Raw genomic sequence first — 19,255 nt, 5'->3', positions numbered from 1 at the left:
GGCGGACGGGTATCGATGTCGTCCAACGGGGCGCAAATATGGCGGCAGTCACGCTGGAACGAAGGGAAGGAGGTCTGCGGAGGTTTCGAGTGGGCAGGCGCGACTGAGTGACGCCGGCGGCCAGCCAAGACATCTCTCAGCCCTGGCAACCTCAGACGTCCATTTCCAAGCTTCACATCACCATCCCTGCATATGCACTTGAGACGACTGAGCCTAGTCTGCATGGTAAATCTCCTGTGCTGCGTCCACGGTCTTGCGTGCAGTCCATAATTAGACGCTCGTCGTCAAACGTCCCAAGGGGTCTGGCGCAGGCCATCATGTTTCATGCCATTGTATTGTCTTTGCGAACGCCAAACCGCCGTGGTTCCTTCGACACCAACAAGCGCAAAACCAATGGCTGAGACCCGCACCCTCGAGTGCTGCGTAGCACGGAGCGGTCCAGTTTTCCTTCCATGTATCTTCAGCCGCCATCACCTGTCACGCAGAGATGCACCGTGTACGCCTTAGGCACAGTACAACACCACCTGAGCACCCATTTGCACGGCGCTTAGAGTCACGAGCCGGCTACGGTATCTCGCCATCACAAGCGACCCTTGTTGCAACTCAATAACTAACATGTCATGGCGGTCACGCCCTGCACCTCCTTTTCCCATTAGAAGACGTGCACGGTTCTTGTCGTAAGAGCTCGATCGATCGCCCTAAGTTCGACATGATGTTTCCAAGGCCCGAACATTCTACCTTGGTACTCTTCGAATCAACCAAACCACAATGCATACTGCTCGGGTTATCTCGTTCCTGGTGATGTAGGCGATCCAAGCAATACTTGGATGGTACATCTCGATTGCGAGCCTACATACAGGTGCTCTCGAATCTTAGGTCCTGGACTGCATGCTAGCACATTTCTTGTGCTCCTCAAGTTCTGTGCGGCAAAAGCACTGCAGACATTGATGAACGCCTCAAATGTAGGTAGGTCCTAGCAAAATGCGAATGGGTGTAGGAGCTCAAGTTGCACCTTGCGTTCTGCTGAGTTATCGTTTGGTTCGTTCAAGGAGCGGTCTCGAGGCGTGATGCGCAAGAAGCTATGCCGCCGAACATCTCCGCTGGGGACCGACATGTGCTTCCCCGTTCGATATCTCTCGATTCGGTCATGTTGCGCACGGTGTCTTTTGGCGTGATGTTCCCGAGGTCTTCGTAGAGGCGGGTGCTTACCTAAAGAAGGCTGGCAGGACGGGCATCGTGCGAGGGAAGCACGCAATTTCCCCGCGACGTCATTGGATCCGACATCGTCGCATTCCCATCAGTTTCCGCGCGACGGGTCCGTCAACGGTCCAGCCCGTTTGTAATCGTGAATATAGCGTCATCATGGTGTCTCTGTACTGTCTCCACCCTCGCATACCTCTGCCCTTGATACGCGCTTCATCTGGGCAACTGCTACAGCCATGAGCGTTCCCCGTAGTTTGTTCGCCAGCGCGCGAGCATCACGAACCGCAACCACTACTCGATGCTTCGCCAAGAGACCATCTCAGACTTCGCTGCTGTTCGCGAGGCAGCAGTCGAACCAAGCTACTAGACAGCTGCACCAGCAGACACCACGGAAAGCCCAACACGCCGCTGCCGCCCAAGAAGTCGAATCTTCAAACCCCGCCCTATCCTTCCCATGCCTCGACGCGCACGAATCTCGCTCTGCGTCTCTCTCAAGAAAACGAGCGTCCTCAGGGCCCGAGCCCTCGTATACCTCCGGACACACGCTAAACTTCCATTCGACCCAGCCTATTCTGCTCGACTGGGGCGGCATACTGCCAGAGTTCAACATCGCATATGAAACGTGGGGGCAGCTGGACTCCAACAGGAGCAATGCCATCTTGCTGCACACTGGATTATCCGCATCTAGTCATGCCCACAGCACAGAGACGAATACGAAGCCAGGGTGGTGGGAGAAGTTCATTGGGCCTGGGAAGCCTCTAGACACCAATAAGTATTTCGTCATCTGCACAAATGTCATTGGAGGCTGCTACGGCTCGACTGGGCCTTCTTCGATCGACCCTGCGAACGGCGAGCGTTACGCGACTCGATTTCCGATTCTTACAATGGAGGACATGGTACGCGCGCAGTTCCGACTACTGGATAACCTCGGCATACAGAAGCTGTACGCGAGTGTAGGATCGAGCATGGGTGGCATGCAGAGTCTGGCAGCTGGAACGCTTTTCCCGGAACGAGTGGGCCGTCTCGTTAGCATCAGCGGATGTGCGCGCAGCCACCCATACAGTATCGCCATGAGACACACTCAGCGGCAAGGTCAGTACAAACACTCTAGGTCAGCCATGCGCAATCGTTGACGTGCAACTAGTACTCATGATGGACCCCAACTGGGCTCGCGGTTTTTACTATGACGGCATTCCTCCACACGGCGGTATGAAGCTTGCCCGAGAAATCGCTACAGTCACGTATCGGAGTGGTCCCGAATGGGAGCAGCGATTTGGCCGCCGGCGTGCCGATCCTTCGCGGCCACCTGCTCTCTGCCCCGACTTCCTCATTGAAACATACCTCGATCATGCGGGAGAAAAATGGTGTCTGGAGTACGATCCAAACAGCTTGCTCTACGTTTCGAAGGCTATGGATCTATTCGATCTGGGACAAGAGCACCGTAACCGCATCAACGAGGTGCGCAAGGCGAACAGCGGTAAAATGCAGGCATACTTGGACGGCCATGATATCACATCCGACACCAGCAGCTCCGTCTGCAGTCTGACTTTGCCTGATCAGCCCTATGAGGAGAAGGAGCAGCCCGCCGACATCGATGCTGTAGCTCAGACTGACGGAAACGAACCACCGGCCGACCTCGTGGCAGGTCTGAAGCCACTCGCGAATACTCCAACTCTTGTTCTAGGTGTCGCCAGTGATATTCTTTTCCCTGCTTGGCAGCAAAAGGAAATTGCAACGACACTCAAGCGCACTGGCAACAAGAACGTCACGCACATCGAGCTTGGAGAGGAGAAGAGCTTATTCGGCCATGACACGTTCTTGCTAGATCTTCAGAACGTCGGAGGTGCTGTCCAGAACTTCCTGGGATGAGCGCAGTACTCTTTTTTCTTCGAACAATCACTGATCTACCAGGAGCAGCTATTGAACTTGAAGAATGTGCATTGCAGGCGTTTTGTTGATCCCTCACGAGCGTCGAAATATATCTATACCAAAGAACCCAATATTATTTTTGCCCTTATATTGTCACCTACTTTGAGCCAGGGATCTCGCTATTGACATTCAATCCCTTCCACTCTGCGCTCATAGCCTCGCCGACCCACTTGCACTCTGTCAGCCCAATGTGCTCGCGGACGTATAGCTCCAATGTTTTCGCTCCCGGCGCACCTGTGTAAATTCCCAAGGCACCTACGCGGGGAACGTGTAAGCTAGACGCGAGCCGGGTATCCGCTGTTGTCTGCAATGGAATGAGTCGTGTAGCTGTCTCGGATGTGGCCGAAGCAGCAGATGATGGGGAGAGAGCCGACAAGTGGACCAGCGTTGGGAAGTGGGCATGTGCGGGTGATAATGAGGGCTTGGGGTGTGTTAGTATGACCATGCTTAAAGGTCTGAGAGATTCTTTGGAACAGTCTGTCGTCGGGGGTTTTTCTTTGGTGCCCTCTAGAGCAGACTCGGGATACGAAACAGGTGCTGTAGTCGGAGCGTTTTCTGCGGCCAAGGCCTCTAGATGCCGAGTGACACTGTTGATGCCAACGAGCAAGTGATTGCCAATTTCCGGTGATGGGGGTGTGTTCTCGGGGCCATCCTCGTTTGCCTTGGTGTTACGTTTGCGCTTCTTGCCTTTGGATGGGTGGATATAGGTTCTGCGATGGTCACCTAAAGGCGTAATAAGACTATGGAATTGTTAATGACCGAATTGGGAGAACTTGTGATGCAACTGTCAGAAATCGGCGAGCGCGGGTTCATGAAGCTCCTCTCTGCGTACCTACTTGGATAGCAATTCTAATATGACTTCTTCGTCCTCGCGTGTGATCTCGGGCCTGTACAAATCAGCATAGCTCGTGGGTTGAGGCATAGTACCACCCACCACTGCGTCTCAGAAAATGTCGATGATGTCTTGAACACAGGTTTTGCATTGGCCTTCGCGGTTTGTTTCGTCGCAGGGGCCATGACGAATTGTGTGCTTTCTGACCCTTCTTCCTCGTACCACTGACCGTGGTGATGGTCACGTCGTCAACGTCGAAACAGCAAAAGTAGTTTTCAAGCTGACCGAAGTGCGCCCGAAGCCTTGTCAGTACTCAGTCTAGATAAGTGAGACTTGTAAGGTGGAGTAGACCGGCGTGCCTTGCATTAGAAGGAGGATTTCTCGCTCTTGGACGGATAAAGCTTAGCGCTCCCTCACTAGCGGCGCGCTAGCTCCACAGCGGGAACGAACCAGGATGACGATAGTGGGGTTTCTCAGCTACGCGTCCGAATATCTGAAGCTCTGCCTACCAACTGGAACCGTTTCCTTCGGAGCGCATACCCTCAATTCACTGTGTTGCAGTCGCTGACGCTAATGAGACCCAATCCCCCCGCGTTTTCCCTGCCGCCGCGCGGGGCTATCGGTCACTAAGGCTGGGAGCTGCTGCTGTTGCCTGTACTGGGGAACTGCTTGCCTCTGCCTGGCCTCACCTGCCTGCACGCGTGTTAACAGTCGCCGGCCACGCCTAGTCCTTTCGCAAACAGCACCGCCTGCCCTCTACCGTCATGACCGCGCCGGACAACGACACAGTGCAGCCTGTCGCTGCAGACGAGCCGCCAACCACCGCCTCTGCCTCGCCGCCGCGCCGCGACTCAATTGAAGACGCCGACGCAAGCTTCACCCGCAAACGCCCCCGCCTACACAGCGGGAGCAACAGTCTATGCGCTATGCCTACCGACCCACAAACTCCCGTCAACACCGCCATGTCGCCCTCGGAAAAGCAGGTAGAAATGACAATACGCTCACACCCGCCCTCTTCTCCGGTACACGGTGGAGATGAGGACTACACCAATCCTGACAACTTCCTCGAGGCTGCTTCTCCTACCCCGGGCCAGTCTCCAATACTCATTACTAGTTCCGAGGACGAGCGCGGGAGTCCGCCCATCATGATAATAGACGACGACGATGAAGCAGACGCCTTCTCCGTGCAGGTGGACGCAGAAGATTATTTTCGCCGGTTCCCCTACGCACACCACGGGAGTTACTCCACGGTTGTTCGCGACCTGGCCAACCACGTTCAAGGAGGTAAGTCATGTCTCACATCCACTAAACGCCTGCGATACTAAAATGTTTCAGTTGACAACGACATCGATCCCCACTTCTTTCCCAGCATTTCGCAATGGCTGACCGATCTACCCGAGCCTGGCCCCCAGGTAGACTTACACGGTTTCTATACGAGCAAGGCCATGTTTTGGGACGACCTCGCTGGACTGGTGCACAATTTGCTCTCACGCAGGGCCACGTTTAGCCACCATTTGGATGATCGTTGTGCGGGCGACATGTTCTACGCTTTCCTCAGTGCCTACATCAGGGCATGCTCCCTCCTCCTCCTCGCCGACGTATGGCTACTCTCCCAACCTCGTCCCGGTGAGATATATTCTTTGCCTCTTCTTAGTCAGAAGCATATGCGAAACTGGTATACCATTCTTCGCCCGGACAAGGCACCTGCTTTCGCTATGGTGAGCAAAGAATATTCTGTCGATGTTCGCAAAATGATCGGATTGTTACAAAAGGATTTTATGGCTGCCAACGGTGCCCAAATTATCTTACGGCTATCCAGCGAGGCCTTCCACCGCGTGCCATTGAACGTGCAAACCCAGATTGCGTTGGTTGCCGCCCCGGTCCTGACTTCATTGGGCGGCTCGATGTTCCAGGATCCTAGCCCTGCGACTGACCCCAATCGCTCCGAGTTCTGTCGCGGAATATTGCAATTCTTGGAGAAATACATGGACGACCTCTTCGACTTGAGTAGAACCACCGATGCTGTCTCCGCTCGAGACTTGATTCAGTACTTTCACGCGCTATTATTTGAGCTCTGTCTCTGGGATAAGGATATCGAATCGGATCTGGTGGACAAGTTCCTCGACTTCAGGAGCGTAGATTCGCCGACTACTTCTTCTCCGACTGAAGTCGATCGTACTGGACCCGAACACCAGTATCGCGATGAGCCTCAGTACTTTCCAGCTTTAGTCGCCAACGCTTGGAAGTTCAAGCTTCTGCGCCGATACCTCACCAAAGGTAAGATGGATCTACGCGTCATGAGTATAGCTATGATGGATGTTTCCTTGGTAGAGATCTGGAGACAGTACAACAACCCCGATTCGACAGGCGAACACCCCGTCATGCGATATCTAGCCGACTTTCTGCTTTATGGGAACGTCGTTGACTACATTGTCAGCGTCGACTCACACCCGCAACTGATCGCGCGCAGCGGTAACATCGTTGGTTTTCTTGTCGTAACTAGACGTTGGACAGATGACCAAGCGGATGCTATCTGGAACACCGTTGCCAATAATCCTGACCCTCGTGTCGTTACCGCGACACTGGCCATGCTTAGAGCAATCATGCACATGATGAGGCCTGCAGATCACTTGTACTTTTGTACGAAACTTTATGAATTGCCTATCAGGAGCTACACCGTGGATATTACTCGATTCCTGCGGGAGCTGGGCCCAAAGATCCTGGAGAAAGCATCACCGGAAGATTATGCTGCGAGAGAAGATACTGCTAGGCCATGGAATGTTTGCACCCGCATCATCCGCGACACAATGTGCCAGGCGGATACGGACAAAGACATGTTAGACCTGCATCACGAGGCTGCTAATTACCTGTCAGCTCTGGCTCCTAATGTCTCTGTTGAAGAGCGCCATTCCATCTACAGAGATTGTGCGGATCACATTTACAGTCATTCGACGAAAGCGACTGGAAGCGCAAAAGTCATCTACGCGCTCGCCGCACCAATCCCTTCTGAAGACGAGAATTTTTTCCAAAAGAATCAGGATGTCACACGCAAGATTCTGGATGAGATCGCATGGTTTGTCGAGACTGAGAGGAATGCCGAATCATCCCTACGTCAACAAACAGCTCTATGTTGCAGATTGGAGCTTCTAGCACTTATGATCTGTTGCGCTGGGTCAGCCATACCCGTTGAGATGTATGAGCAGCTGTGGGACTACACAATCGGTACGCGTGCGCTATCGAACACTACCAGGGATTTGGCATGGGCGCAATTATCCCAGACGCTCAAATTCGCCCCGGACAACAACTACTGCAGACAACTTGTCTCTTCCCATATGGTACACATGAACACCGGCATTTACACGAATGGCATGTTCGAATTTGTTGCCAACTATAATTTCCCGATGAAGCGGCAGCTCGTGGGGACTGATCAAGGAGAAAAGGGTGTGTTACAGATCCCCGGTGCAGACGTGCTGTGGTCCATGGTTTTATCCTCACCGGAAGGCACTATTGAGGATCGCGCCGCCCGTCTTCTTGCCAGTCGCTACGTACAGATCAACGAAGCCGATGGCGTTATGCTAGCAGATGTGGAAGCCGCTCATGTCGTTCTAGTGGAAAGATGTATGCAGGAGATGCATTCGGCATGCAGGCTCATACGTGCTCAATCCCCCAATGGAGACTTATCGAATATGGATGTCACTGCAACTGAGAAGATGGTTCTTGAGAATGAAGAGCGTTATCGCAGGATCATTAACTTTCAGAAACTACTGCTGGAGAAGATACGCCACAAACCAGAGTTCAACCGAAGTCGGAGAGCAGATTCCAAAGTCGACGAAACAGACATACCTTACGGTGACGCGATCGCGATCCGGTTTCAGTGCGGCAACGACAGGCAAGTCGTGATGATGGGTGCGGATCTTACAGTAAAGGACCTCTACCAAAGATTATGTCACGTATCGGGATACACCAAAATCAACCTTTTCGCAAAGGGTCGGCGGCTCAACATCACTGAGATGTCGAACGAGAAGCTTAATGGCGTCGACTTTGGGGGACAGCTATTAGTACAAAGGGCACCAGACGCGGAAGTCACTCGCCCGATGCCCGGACAGGGTACGGGGTCTTCGGTGTTCGAATCTACCGTACTCAAGCATTTCGACGAACTGTTCTCCTTAATGGACTCTGATGACAACATCAGTCAGATGGTAGGTACCCGTTCGAGATCAAGATGCATTTCACTAACACAAGCAGCTATTCGATTACTTGAGCTTCTTTCCGGCGCGGTATGCTTTTGCAGAGAGCGTCGTGACCGGTGCGGCGTTATCAGAGGAGCTCTTCCCTCCAGGAAAGTTCTATCAGGCGAGATACGCCGCTTTGGCTCTCGAGGCGAGGCTGGCAGAGCAAATCCGTCATGTACGTTGGTCCGACAATACTTATTGATACAGTTGTACTAACGAGCTAGAAGTCTAATCTGGACGAGAAGTTCCTGGGCCATGCCATACGCCAGTTGAACGAGGCTCTTCTCAATCCTCGACTCATCAGCGACAACATCTCGAGCTTCCAAGAGCTGCAGCTTGCAGCGGTACTCGTGCATGCTCTGTTGGAGTTCCTTAGAGGTAAGTTTCACACTGGCGCGTCTTATATCACGGTTCATGGCTCATGTTAAGCAGAACGCCCTTCTCCCGCCGCTTCGGCTGCTTACTTCTCAGATGGCGCACGGCTCGGAAACCGCCTTGTGACGATCCTATGCATGGCACTGGAAACAAATGAAGATGCTACCGTAATCCAGGATTGTTACGGCACTATCCTAGAGGCCTCACTCCACTCTCGAGTTATCTGGGAAGCGTTCGTTGAGCATCCTCAAACTCCGCGACTCCACCGGGTTCTACTGTTGAGCGACCCCAGGCAGTCTGTGCGAGAGCATGTCGCTCAGAAGATCACATCCGTCTGCGGCGGCGACCTTCCATCCACATGTCCGATCACTAAAGGCGAGATTGCCACACAATTCTGGGCAGTCATTTCCGAGCTCATTCCGGGCTCATTGTGCGTTCCCGCTCAATCACAGCAACTGTTCAGCATTGCCGAGCAAGTCTTCCGGGCGAAGGACGAGTACAAACGGGACGAACCTTCACTCCGACTTTACCTAACATCTTGGAGCGTCCTGCTCTTGGATCACCAACATCAGGAATTTGTCGGCCGGGACGACATCGACCGCGTCGTTTTTGGGCTTACGAAACTCATACTGTGCTGCATACTGTCACTCAAGTCTTTTAAGAAGCCTCTTGGTGCAGGCGACTTGATGGAAAAGATCTTCAGGAAGTACATCTTTACGAAGAGGTAAGTCACGCACATCATTTCCATGTTTCGCTTGTTCGCATTGACCTCACCTCAGTTTTGCATCTTACTCTCTCTTCTTTTAGTCAAGTGACATACTGACATGGCCCAGCTCCTCTACTGCAGTGGTCAGCGCAGCCACTGCTCCCATACTGGAGTCTCACACAAGGCATGAGATGTACGATCTCATGCTTGCACTAGCTGAGGATAGCAGCACGTACAATAGCCTGGTCAAACTTGCAGCAGACGTAGAGACCGAGGAGAATGAGCCAGCAATACCAACGCTTGCAGTCGATCGCTCCTTGGAAATACGCTCTAGCACAGGCTATGTGGGTTTGTACAACCCTCGTGCCATCTGTTACGCGAACTCGCTTCTCACGCAGCTCTTCATGAACCTCAATTTCCGCAAGTTTATTCTCGGTTTGGAGCTTCAGGAAGCCAGTGGCTCTCAAAAACTTCTTCTTGAGACCCAGAGACTGTTCACGAACATGCAGCATTCCTTCCGCAAATCCGCGGATCCCCGGAGCTTTGCAGCTTGCGTAAGGAACTCAGAACTCATGCCAATAGACATCAGCGTTCAGATGGACGCAGATGAATTCTACAATTCCCTCTTCGATCAGTGGGAACGACAGCTCATCAAGGACGAGCACAAGCAGCAATTTCGCTCATTCTACGGAGGGCAAACCTTGAATCAGATCAAATCCAAGGAATGTGAGCATGTCTCGGAACGATCAGAGCCTTTCTTTGCAATACAATGCGATGTTTTGGGCAAAGCAACGCTACAGGAGAGTCTCCAGGCTTTTGTTAGAGGCGATGTCATGGAAGGCGACAACAAGTACAAGTGCGAGAAGTGCGATGGCAAATACGTCGACGCAGTCAAACGGTGAGTCGCATGTATATTTGGTAAAGCAAGAAGCTGACAAAATCAGGACCTGTTTCAAGGAGGTGCCCGACAACCTCATCTTCCATCTAAAGCGCTTCGAATTCGACCTGGCCGATTTTAGCCGTAGGAAGGTCTACGATTATTTCGAGTTCCCACCGACCATTGACATTAGCGCATACCATGTCGACCATCTCAGTGACCCAAGCAAGCCAAAAGAAGCCGATATGTTCGATCTTGTTGGTGTGCTCGTACACACGGGCACCTGCGAGCACGGTCATTACTATTCTTACATTCGTGAGCGACCTTGTCCCACAGGAACCACGGCACAAACCTGGGTGGAATTTGATGATAGCAGTGTTGGGTCTTTCGACCCAGCAGACATTGCTTACAAAGCTTTCGGAGGCTTCACGGACGATTCATACAACCGCATACCAAAACAATACTCGGCATATATGCTCTTCTATCAACGCCGCACCGCTGTGGATGATGACCAGCGTGAGTGGGTCACTTCTGCAGACGGGAAAACGCTCAAGGTTCCCATGCCGCCAACTCTCCAGAAGGAAGTTGATTCTGCCAACGAGCTGTTTATCCGAGAATATTCCCGCTTCGACCCCAATCATACAAGGTTCGTGCGGCAGCTGCATGCTATGTCACGTACACTCAACCACGGTTCTTGCTCCGAAGGCCACACGCAGGTACGCCATGTTATCTTCAACCTACTAAGTCCGAGACGCTAACTTCCTACAGGAAAAGCACTCCTTGCAGATAGTACTTGCGCATCTAGGGCACATCGTCTGGCGTCATACAAATGCCGATATCTTCTCCGAGACGATACTGCAGCTGCGGCGGTCGGTCCTTCCATGCTCAACCTGCTGCAATATCGTTCTCAAGATACTCGCTACCGACGATATTGCCCTTCTCAACATGCTTCTTCGCTGCATGCATGCTAAAGTGCGGTCCCAGATGCGCAGCTTTTTCATTGACTGTCTCAAAGTCTTGCGAGAGAAAGAGCCCGCTCTGTACGGTCTAGAGGGCGCTGACAACGAGATGGATCTGGAATCTTCCACTCCGACAAACGGTATACTTTCAGAGATTACCGCTAGGTTACGTGCCATTGCAGACGAATCTTACATGGCCGTACGGGGCTGGGATGATTTCTATCTCACGCTGACTCAACTGGCCGAGATGGGCCATCTGGAAACCGGTCTTCTATTGGACCATGGCTTCCTGGTATTCTGCTTGAGGCTACTCTGCATGCACTCGTACGCTAGATTCCAGGACGACCAACCCGATCTCTGGAGAATTATAAGCAAGAAGTCGGGTATCTACAACAGATTCATTGGATTCGTATCAGCGTTGCTCTCACGCATGAACACGAGTCTGCAACCTCTTCGCCACGAGCACGATCGTCTGTCTACGCTGGATCGGGAGACCTCGAGGTTTCCACTAACATTCCATGAACGACAAGTTCTGTACCACTGGGACAGCGACCTGAAGGCGATCGCGGTTCTAGACAAGGCCTTGGAAATGTTCGATGAGACAAAGTTGGAACACTTCCACCCGGGCGATATTGTCAAATCGATGCTCAATTGGCAGGACCCACAAGTCCAGACTAATCTTTTGAAGAGCATCTACGAGGGTGTCTCCCTCGAAGCCCCTTTCTGCGATTCTTACGTGAAAGCGGCACTCTCGTATTGCGAGAGCTCTCCGATGGTGGACAACGTTTACAAGATCGTGACCACGGTTTCGAAGGCGGTCGCGTCAGCCAGTAGAATGGAGGATGACCATGTACCAGGAGGCTTGGCGGTTCTGGATTTTGTTGGCGGTCTTCTGCAAACAAAGAATGCGGCCATCTTTCAACAAAAGCACCGACACATATTTTTTACATGGATCATCGCGAAAAGCCGCATATGGGCCACTCCTTTGCTGCTACACGCACAAGACAGTGTGCGAAAAGGTGCACATATGCTGGTCTGCGAGCTATACAAGAGCTACGAAGGATGGCCTCTAGATCTGGTGCAAATGAGGTGGAGAGTACTCCGCGAGATGGCCACCAACATGATGGAGCGCATTCTGTACGAGAAGGATCACGGCATGCTCAAACCTTATCTATCTCCTCTCATCGAAACTTGCCGATTTTTCGTTCAGCAGCTCTACGATCTGATCCATAGCGAGGATCCCGAATTGGATCCATACAGAGACGACACCAACGACAGCTCTCGAATTGCACACTGGACTGGAGAGATAGAGCCAAGGCTAGAGACATGGCCACAGGACGATGGCCTATCAGCGGAAGATCTCTATGATCATTCCGACTTTGGTAGTGATTCAGAGACTGACAACATACACGATAACAACATGTAATTGTTGGGTGGCCTTCCGTTCGCCCGCATTTTACCCAGCTCCATCCGCTCATTATCTTCGCTTCTTTGTGGTATGGCGGCGCCAGCAGCGGCCCTTCAGCGAAGAGTTGAGGCTCGCATTGTTACCAGATGAGCGAATCACGATTTCAACGAGATTTCAGGGTGGTGGGGATTGAATCATGGGTTTCATGAGAGCATGAGAGCATATGCAGACGGTTTTTGAGCCCTGCAGATTCCGGGTCTTCGACGGAGTCATTGATAGGGATTGATGCTTCATGTGGACTGCAGGTGATGCACCCTGGCATTGGCGTTTTGGCTTCGGTTCTTCATCATTCTTTGCTTTATTGTTTATGCTTGGGCGGCATAGCGTGGTGCTTTGGCGTACTTAGACGGGGGGAGTCTGTATATTAAAGACCAGGTATGACGATCACGCTTGACGACCTTCAGCCTCTTCACGACACAGCAAATAATAATGATTATCACGCATATAATAGCATCTTGTTTCTCCAGCGTGAAGCTGCCCGAGCAGTCGAGTAAGTCGCGGACCTTACTTCGTACGAAGTCAACGTGAAGAAATTTGGAATAATTTCTCTCCCCCCGCATTTGTCGCAAAGCTAATTGACATCCAACATAGCAGAACGGGACTTTTCATTGCGCTGTTGGTAGCGAGATCCGACAGTTCGCGGAGGGTCGGGGGTTCATGTATCGATAAGCATCACGCTAAGCTTCGTCAGCGCGGTGGTCGCGCGTCCCACCTGCAACAGCGACGTCATAGCGAGGTAATTGCGGAAGCTGCGGACAAGCTTTCCAACTATCCAAGCCCTGGAGCTGTGCGGTCATAACAAGGCGCCCCGGTCGGCTTTTGTAGTCTAATCCGATCTCCCGTTCTCTCTTCTAATCAGCGTTCGTCTATCCTTTGTACAAATCCTCAATCTCTGCTTCGCTTGCGACAGCATCCTGGGAAGCAGCACGCGACAACGATTATACCAGTCAACCGGCGCCGACACGACGATAGCTACCATACCGCACGCGAAATCAAAGCCATAAACGCGATTGAAGCGATTGGAATTCGGTAATCACTCACAATGGCCAACAAATTGGACGCGATGAAGCCACAAAGGAAGATCGAGCTCTTCTCAGGCTCGTACTTTGCGGCGTGTACGATGGGTGGTATTATCGCTTGTGGACCTACACACACTATGGTCACGCCGCTAGATCTGGTAAGTCGCATACTTTTGCAGAGAGCGAATGATGGCTTGGGGACTTGACAGGCTGTCAATTAAGCTTCCGGTTGCTAATTAATGTTTTCCAGGTGAAATGCCGCCGTCAAGTCGATTCCAACCTCTACAAGTCCAACTCACAAGCCTGGAAAATGATTTACTCCAAAGAAGGTCTACGGGGCGTATTCTTCGGCTGGACACCAACCTTTATCGGCTACTCCATGCAAGGTGCTGGAAAGTACGGATTCTACGAGGTATTCAAATACCTCTACGGCGAAAAGCTGGCGCCCGGCGCGCCGCAAACAGTCGTATACCTAGCTGCCTCCGCTTCCGCCGAGTTCCTCGCCGACATCGCGCTATGTCCTATGGAAGCAATCAAGGTCCGCATGCAGACTACCATGCCACCGTTCGCGAACACACTGAGAGAAGGCTGGTCGAAGGTGATCAAGGAGGAGGGTGTTGGTGGCCTGTACAAGGGCTTGTACCCACTGTGGGCGCGTCAAATCCCGTACACCATGGTCAAGTTCGCGACATTCGAAGAGACAGTCAAGCAAATCTACGGCTTCTTGGGTAAGCCAAAGGAGTCATACGGGGCCTTGCAGCAAACCGGTGTAAGCTTTCTCGGTGGATATATTGCTGGTGTCGGATGTGCAGTCGTCTCTCATCCCGCAGGTACGTTGAGAACATTGCGTAAAAACTCTCGAATCGCGGAAATGAGCTAACATATAGTAGACGTGATGGTCTCAAAGCTCAACAGCGACCGAAAGGCTGGCGAGGGCGCTGGTCAGGCTATCGGCAGGATATACGGCAAGATCGGTTTTGGCGGCCTTTGGAACGGACTGCCTGTTCGTATATTCATGATTGGTACTTTGACTGCGTTCCAATGGCTCATCTACGATTCCTTCAAGGTCTACCTCGGCGTAAGTTGTTCAGCTCGACACGTACAACGACTTTGTGCTAATTGCCTTTTAGCTACCCACTACTGGCGGTCATTAATGACGTCGCAAAATAATTCTTATGCGTACGGTGTTTTGGGAGCACGAGAGGAGCAAGTACTACCTAATGACGTTAATTATCTTCATCAATTCCTACCCTGTGTGAAGGGCTATACAGGACATTGCTTTCGATAAGTGTGCCCATGCACGACTGGCGTGATGTTACTGCTGCTGTCAATGCTGATACAAGTTGGCCAAACAAAGCTTTCATTATTTGTAGATCTCATGATAACAGTTATTCAACACATTGCTAATAGCGAATAGACAGGACAGCTTCAGGTACGCGACACGGAAGTAGACATGGGGATGGAGGTGTAAGCATGAAGATGGCGAATCGTAGGACTGTGGCCTCTGTTGTTGACTGAAGGTGTGTAAAGCTGTTGGGAACTTCTATTACTGAGCCATCACGCATGGAACGATTAGAAGAAATGCAGGCTTTTCGGTGGTCAAAACAGTACATTGGTACTACTACTAAATATGTATAGAGATCCAGCAAACCAGGGTATGCCATCGTCATTGTAGAAAGGAAAGTCGTCCCGAGTATATCGCACTCAATTCATAGTCGCCTTCACTTAAAGCTGCGAGAGACCGTTAGCACATGTCATGAAACTCTAGCTACTACCCAATGATCTAGACTAGACTGACTTGATCGTGGGAGCGATGTTGAGGTCAGGCAGCTCGACGAGCGGGCCGTTGATCTCAGGAAGCTCGGTTTCGGGACTTACGTTGAAGTCGTTGCCGCTGGCGGCTTGGTTGCCGTTTCCAGCGCTGTTTCCGTTGCCGTTACCGTTACCGGCCTGGTTGTTGTTCTGTGAAGGGTGATGTTAGTTGACAGTCGAGATAGGGGGGTGTTGGAAGGAGACTTACGCCATTGCCTTGGCCGTTGTTGTTGCCGTTGTTGAGGAGCGAGTTTCCGCTGCCGGCAGAGGCGCCGGTGACAGAGCCAGCAGTGGTGGTGATGCCACCGACAAGGCCGCTGACGGTGCCAGTAACGCTGTTGAGGTCGACCTGGCGCTTGAGGACATCGCCAGTGAGGCCTCCAGTAGCGCCAGTGACGGTACCGGTGACAGGCTGGAGGGTACCGGTGACGGGCTTGAGAGCACCAGTGACGGGCTTAAGCTGGCCAGTGACGGGCTTGAGGGTACCAGTGACAGAGCCAGTGGAGCCAGTAACACCGCCAACGAGGCCGTTAACAGTGCCGGTGACACCACCAAGGTTCAACTGACGCTTGAGAAGATCTCCAGTGAGGCCTCCGGTGGCACCGGTGACGGGCTTAAGAGCACCAGTGACAGGCTGAAGCTGACCAGTGACGGGCTTGAGAGCACCAGTAGCGGAGCCAGTGACGCCAGTGACGCCGCCAACAAGGCCGCCGGCAGTGCCAGTAACACCACCAAGGTTCAACTGACGCTTCAAGACATCGCCAGTAGCGCCTGCGACAGGCTTGACAGCATCGGTCACAGGGGCGGTGGCGTCGGTGACCGGCTTGAGAGTGCCAGTGGCAGTGTTGCCAGTACCCTGGAGGGCGCCAGTGACCTGGCTGAGGAGGGAGATGAGCTGGGTCTGGCTCAGCTGGCTGATGTCAAGGTTGTCGGTAACACCACGGCCAACGAGGCCATTGACAACAGGAATGCCGTTGGTCAGGCCATCGGTGGTAGGGCCAACAGTGACACCGTTAAGGAGACCACCCTTGCCGTCAGTGACGCCACTGACGATGGTTCCAGCAACCGGGACGCCATTGAGGTTGTCAAGAAGAGCACGCTTTCCGTTGTTCAGGATGCTGCTGCCGAGGGGCTTGAGGTTGAAGCTGTTGCCGCTGGCAGCAGAGTTGCCGTTACCAGCCTCGTTGTTGTTGCCATTGCCATTGCCAGCAGTGTTTCCGTTGCCGTTGTTCTGGCCGTTGCTGTTGCCGTTGCCCTGGATGAGGTTGTCGTTGCCGGCACCGGGGTTGGTGACAGAGCCGAGGGTGCTGGTGACGGAACCAAGAAGGTTGGAGACGCCAGCAACCTGAGGAGTAGGGGCTGCGAGGACCGAGGTGGAGAGAGCAATGATGCTAACGGCGATGGAGGAACGCATGTTGGCGGTTGGAGTTTTGTTGGTGGGTTGGTGGATATTAAGAGGGATAAGTATTATTAGTCTAAAGCGAACTGAGCGATTGGCAAAGAACTGAAAGAGTGTGGTAGGTGAGCTGGATGATGATTGTAGGTGGACTGCAGTATGGTTTATATGCCCTCAAAGCACCCAGGTACTTTCTGATACACCGAGTCAGCACGTCTAGTCAATCGATACTCTCCTAGACGCTCAGGCCCAAGACAAGCCGCAATCGTCACCGGGGTGGAGAGATCCTACACCAAGCCATACCATGATGAGAAGACTAGAGCTACAGCTTGCCTAGTCATGGCGCACGCATTGGCGATCTTCATGAAAGCATCGCCGATACTGCCGTTGCCGATGAGCCTCTTGCACGTAGACCGCTCTGAAGCTTGTTAGCCTAGCTGAGGAGTAAGATTTGATCCTCTGGGGTATGGCCCACGCATGCTAAGGGATAATGAGACTAGACCCTCATCCTTAGCGCGTATCTCGAGGTAGATCCCGGCCTTCAAGCTTCCGGAACGCTACTCATGGGCTTGAGTAAGTTAGGTTGCGCAACAGATGTCAAAGACACGTCTTAGTTTTCGTGGGGGACTCGAAATTGGGGCGAGAATCTGTAGGCGGTCAGACACTGCGGAAGTCCGCGGTGATTGTGCTCAGATTGCTGTCTCGTTAGGGACTCGCCTCGTCTTGCTGGCCATCTGCGAGGTGGTGAGGCTCACGATACATCTGTCTTGACCCACCGAGTCTTCTGTGACCCTAGGCTTGCATGTATGGCTGGCTCCCCTGACGATCTGCACTTCCGAGGACTTACATACCAAGACGTCGATCTTGCGTTTTCGGAACATATGGTTCAGCGTCATCGGCAAGTTCTGTCTAGCGCGTCGAGGGCAGCCCAAAGCGGACGCGATGATCGACACGGCTAACGGAACGAGGGAGATCAGCTCCACTCTTGATTGTCGTTCGAGCTGTAACGGCAGGTATCTCGATGGCCGGCAACACAGCTCGCCGATATCCCACTTTGCAGCTTTCCGGTCATCGATGCGAGCGCATTTCCATGTCAGACCAAGATAGCGGTAACGAACAGTCGCGGTCTCGCCTCGTTGTTGGCACAATCTTGCCGCTTTGCGCCGGTCTCCCATGTCTTCGTCGATGATCGTCAGCTATCCAAGCTCGGCCAGCGCAGGTACCTGACTGTCCAACATGAACACCTGATCATCAACAAACACTCCAAAACACCGGGTCAGGGGAGAAATGAGCTATCTTGCGCGGAATCCATGCTCCCGGGAGCTGCGCAACCAGGTCACACTGCTCGCCCTGCATTACCTTTCCTTGGACCTTTCCTTGGGTCACCGCGACCCCTTAACAAATCATTAAAGTTGCGGAGTTTGCCATGATGAAGCTGAGGCTGCAGGTGTAAGTGTGCGATGAAACGATCCAGGCGTGGTTCTCGACGCAGGGCGGTCAATGCGTTCACGTGCCTACCTGTCCGCACCTTTCTCCGAAACTCTTGACACTCACCGGCATGAGGAAGAGAAACTCAATCTTCACAGAACAACATGGCAAGGAATGGATCAGGGATTAAAGTTGCCGCAACTTTACGGGAGAGGATCCCGCAAATTCTATTGTTTTTCGTATCGGAACTTTATGCCGTGTCTGTTTTTGCTTTTAATCACTGATCAGGGACCAAATGTACCAGGATGTCAACAGCCTTGTCAAACTCAGATAACAGCTCATTATACAGCCCTTGTCTTTAGATGGCCTTCCCTTCTCCCTCAATTTGTTCCGTATCTTCTCTATGTTTTGACGCATTACAACATTTTTCACCACTTTGCACAGCAATTGCCCTCTCATAGCATCCAAGCTCGTGTAGAGAAAGATCACGTCTATTGCTCTTCGATATCGCCCTAGATCCAGCCTCTCCACGACCGCGGTCAGCTTTCACTGGGGCTTTTGGTCAGTAAGGGCTGGCATTGTGAGCTGATCAAGGAGACGCTGCACCTGTTGCTGCTTGCCAGCGACCTCTACTACTCGGAACATTCGAGCACTCATTGCCATGTTGACATATCTTAAAGATGACGAACCTTGCAGTGCAGTTGCTTTTACAACACCCGGCATAGTTGTGTAGGCTGAAGTTTGAGGAGGATTCTTTTTCTGAGCATGGTGACACTGAACCCGTTACCGGTGTTGATGCATTGGGTGAGGAGTTCCTACAGAGGGTTCGGGACAGGCTTAGACAAAGCCACGTGGGATGCTATTAGGGATTTGAAGAGCTTGCTCGGGGCCATGATGAAGGAGTCGCGTGGAAGAGTGTTGTCAGGTCTTGGGGGACAGAGCGCTGATCAAGAGGTTGAACCGCCGACGCAAAATCAAGCTCGAGACATATGGTGACGACAGCTTGGACGAAGCAGAAT

At 52.4% G+C, this 19,255-nt stretch overlaps 4 protein-coding genes across 4 annotated transcripts; 3 read left to right on the top strand and 1 right to left on the bottom strand.

Moving 5' to 3' along the window:
• Positions 1-1,439: 1,439 nt before the first annotated feature.
• J4E86_009215 (uncharacterized protein) lies at positions 1,440-3,072 on the top strand (the record flags this gene model as incomplete). The annotated part of the gene is made up of 2 exons (XM_051449721.1): positions 1,440-2,295; positions 2,348-3,072. The coding sequence occupies 2 exons, from the start codon at positions 1,440-1,442 to the stop codon at positions 3,070-3,072; spliced, it is 1,581 nt and encodes a 526-aa protein (XP_051299058.1).
• A 1,656-nt stretch (positions 3,073-4,728) lies between these two features.
• On the top strand, positions 4,729-12,539 carry J4E86_009214 (uncharacterized protein; the record flags this gene model as incomplete). Its single annotated transcript, XM_051449720.1, has 8 exons — positions 4,729-5,248; positions 5,300-8,163; positions 8,210-8,371; positions 8,421-8,574; positions 8,629-9,295; positions 9,405-10,175; positions 10,222-10,870; positions 10,923-12,539. The coding sequence occupies 8 exons, from the start codon at positions 4,729-4,731 to the stop codon at positions 12,537-12,539; spliced, it is 7,404 nt and encodes a 2,467-aa protein (XP_051299057.1).
• Positions 12,540-13,623: 1,084 nt separating this feature from the next.
• J4E86_009213 (uncharacterized protein) lies at positions 13,624-14,754 on the top strand (the record flags this gene model as incomplete). Its single annotated transcript, XM_051449719.1, has 4 exons — positions 13,624-13,758; positions 13,851-14,430; positions 14,491-14,678; positions 14,731-14,754. The coding sequence occupies 4 exons, from the start codon at positions 13,624-13,626 to the stop codon at positions 14,752-14,754; spliced, it is 927 nt and encodes a 308-aa protein (XP_051299056.1).
• A 634-nt stretch (positions 14,755-15,388) lies between these two features.
• On the bottom strand, positions 15,389-16,826 carry J4E86_009212 (uncharacterized protein; the record flags this gene model as incomplete). The annotated part of the gene is made up of 2 exons (XM_051449718.1): positions 15,389-15,562; positions 15,621-16,826. 2 exons carry the CDS (start codon positions 16,824-16,826, stop codon positions 15,389-15,391), a joined length of 1,380 nt encoding a protein of 459 aa, XP_051299055.1.
• Positions 16,827-19,255: the final 2,429 nt, after the last annotated feature.

This window comes from Alternaria arbusti (assembly GCF_024043155.1).
Source record: "Alternaria arbusti strain BMP 1465 chromosome Unknown scaffold_16, whole genome shotgun sequence".
In the NCBI taxonomy this organism is placed as follows: Eukaryota; Fungi; Ascomycota; class Dothideomycetes; order Pleosporales; family Pleosporaceae; genus Alternaria; species Alternaria arbusti.
Note: the sequence above shows the minus strand (reverse complement) of the source record. Positions and strands in the feature narration are given on the sequence as shown.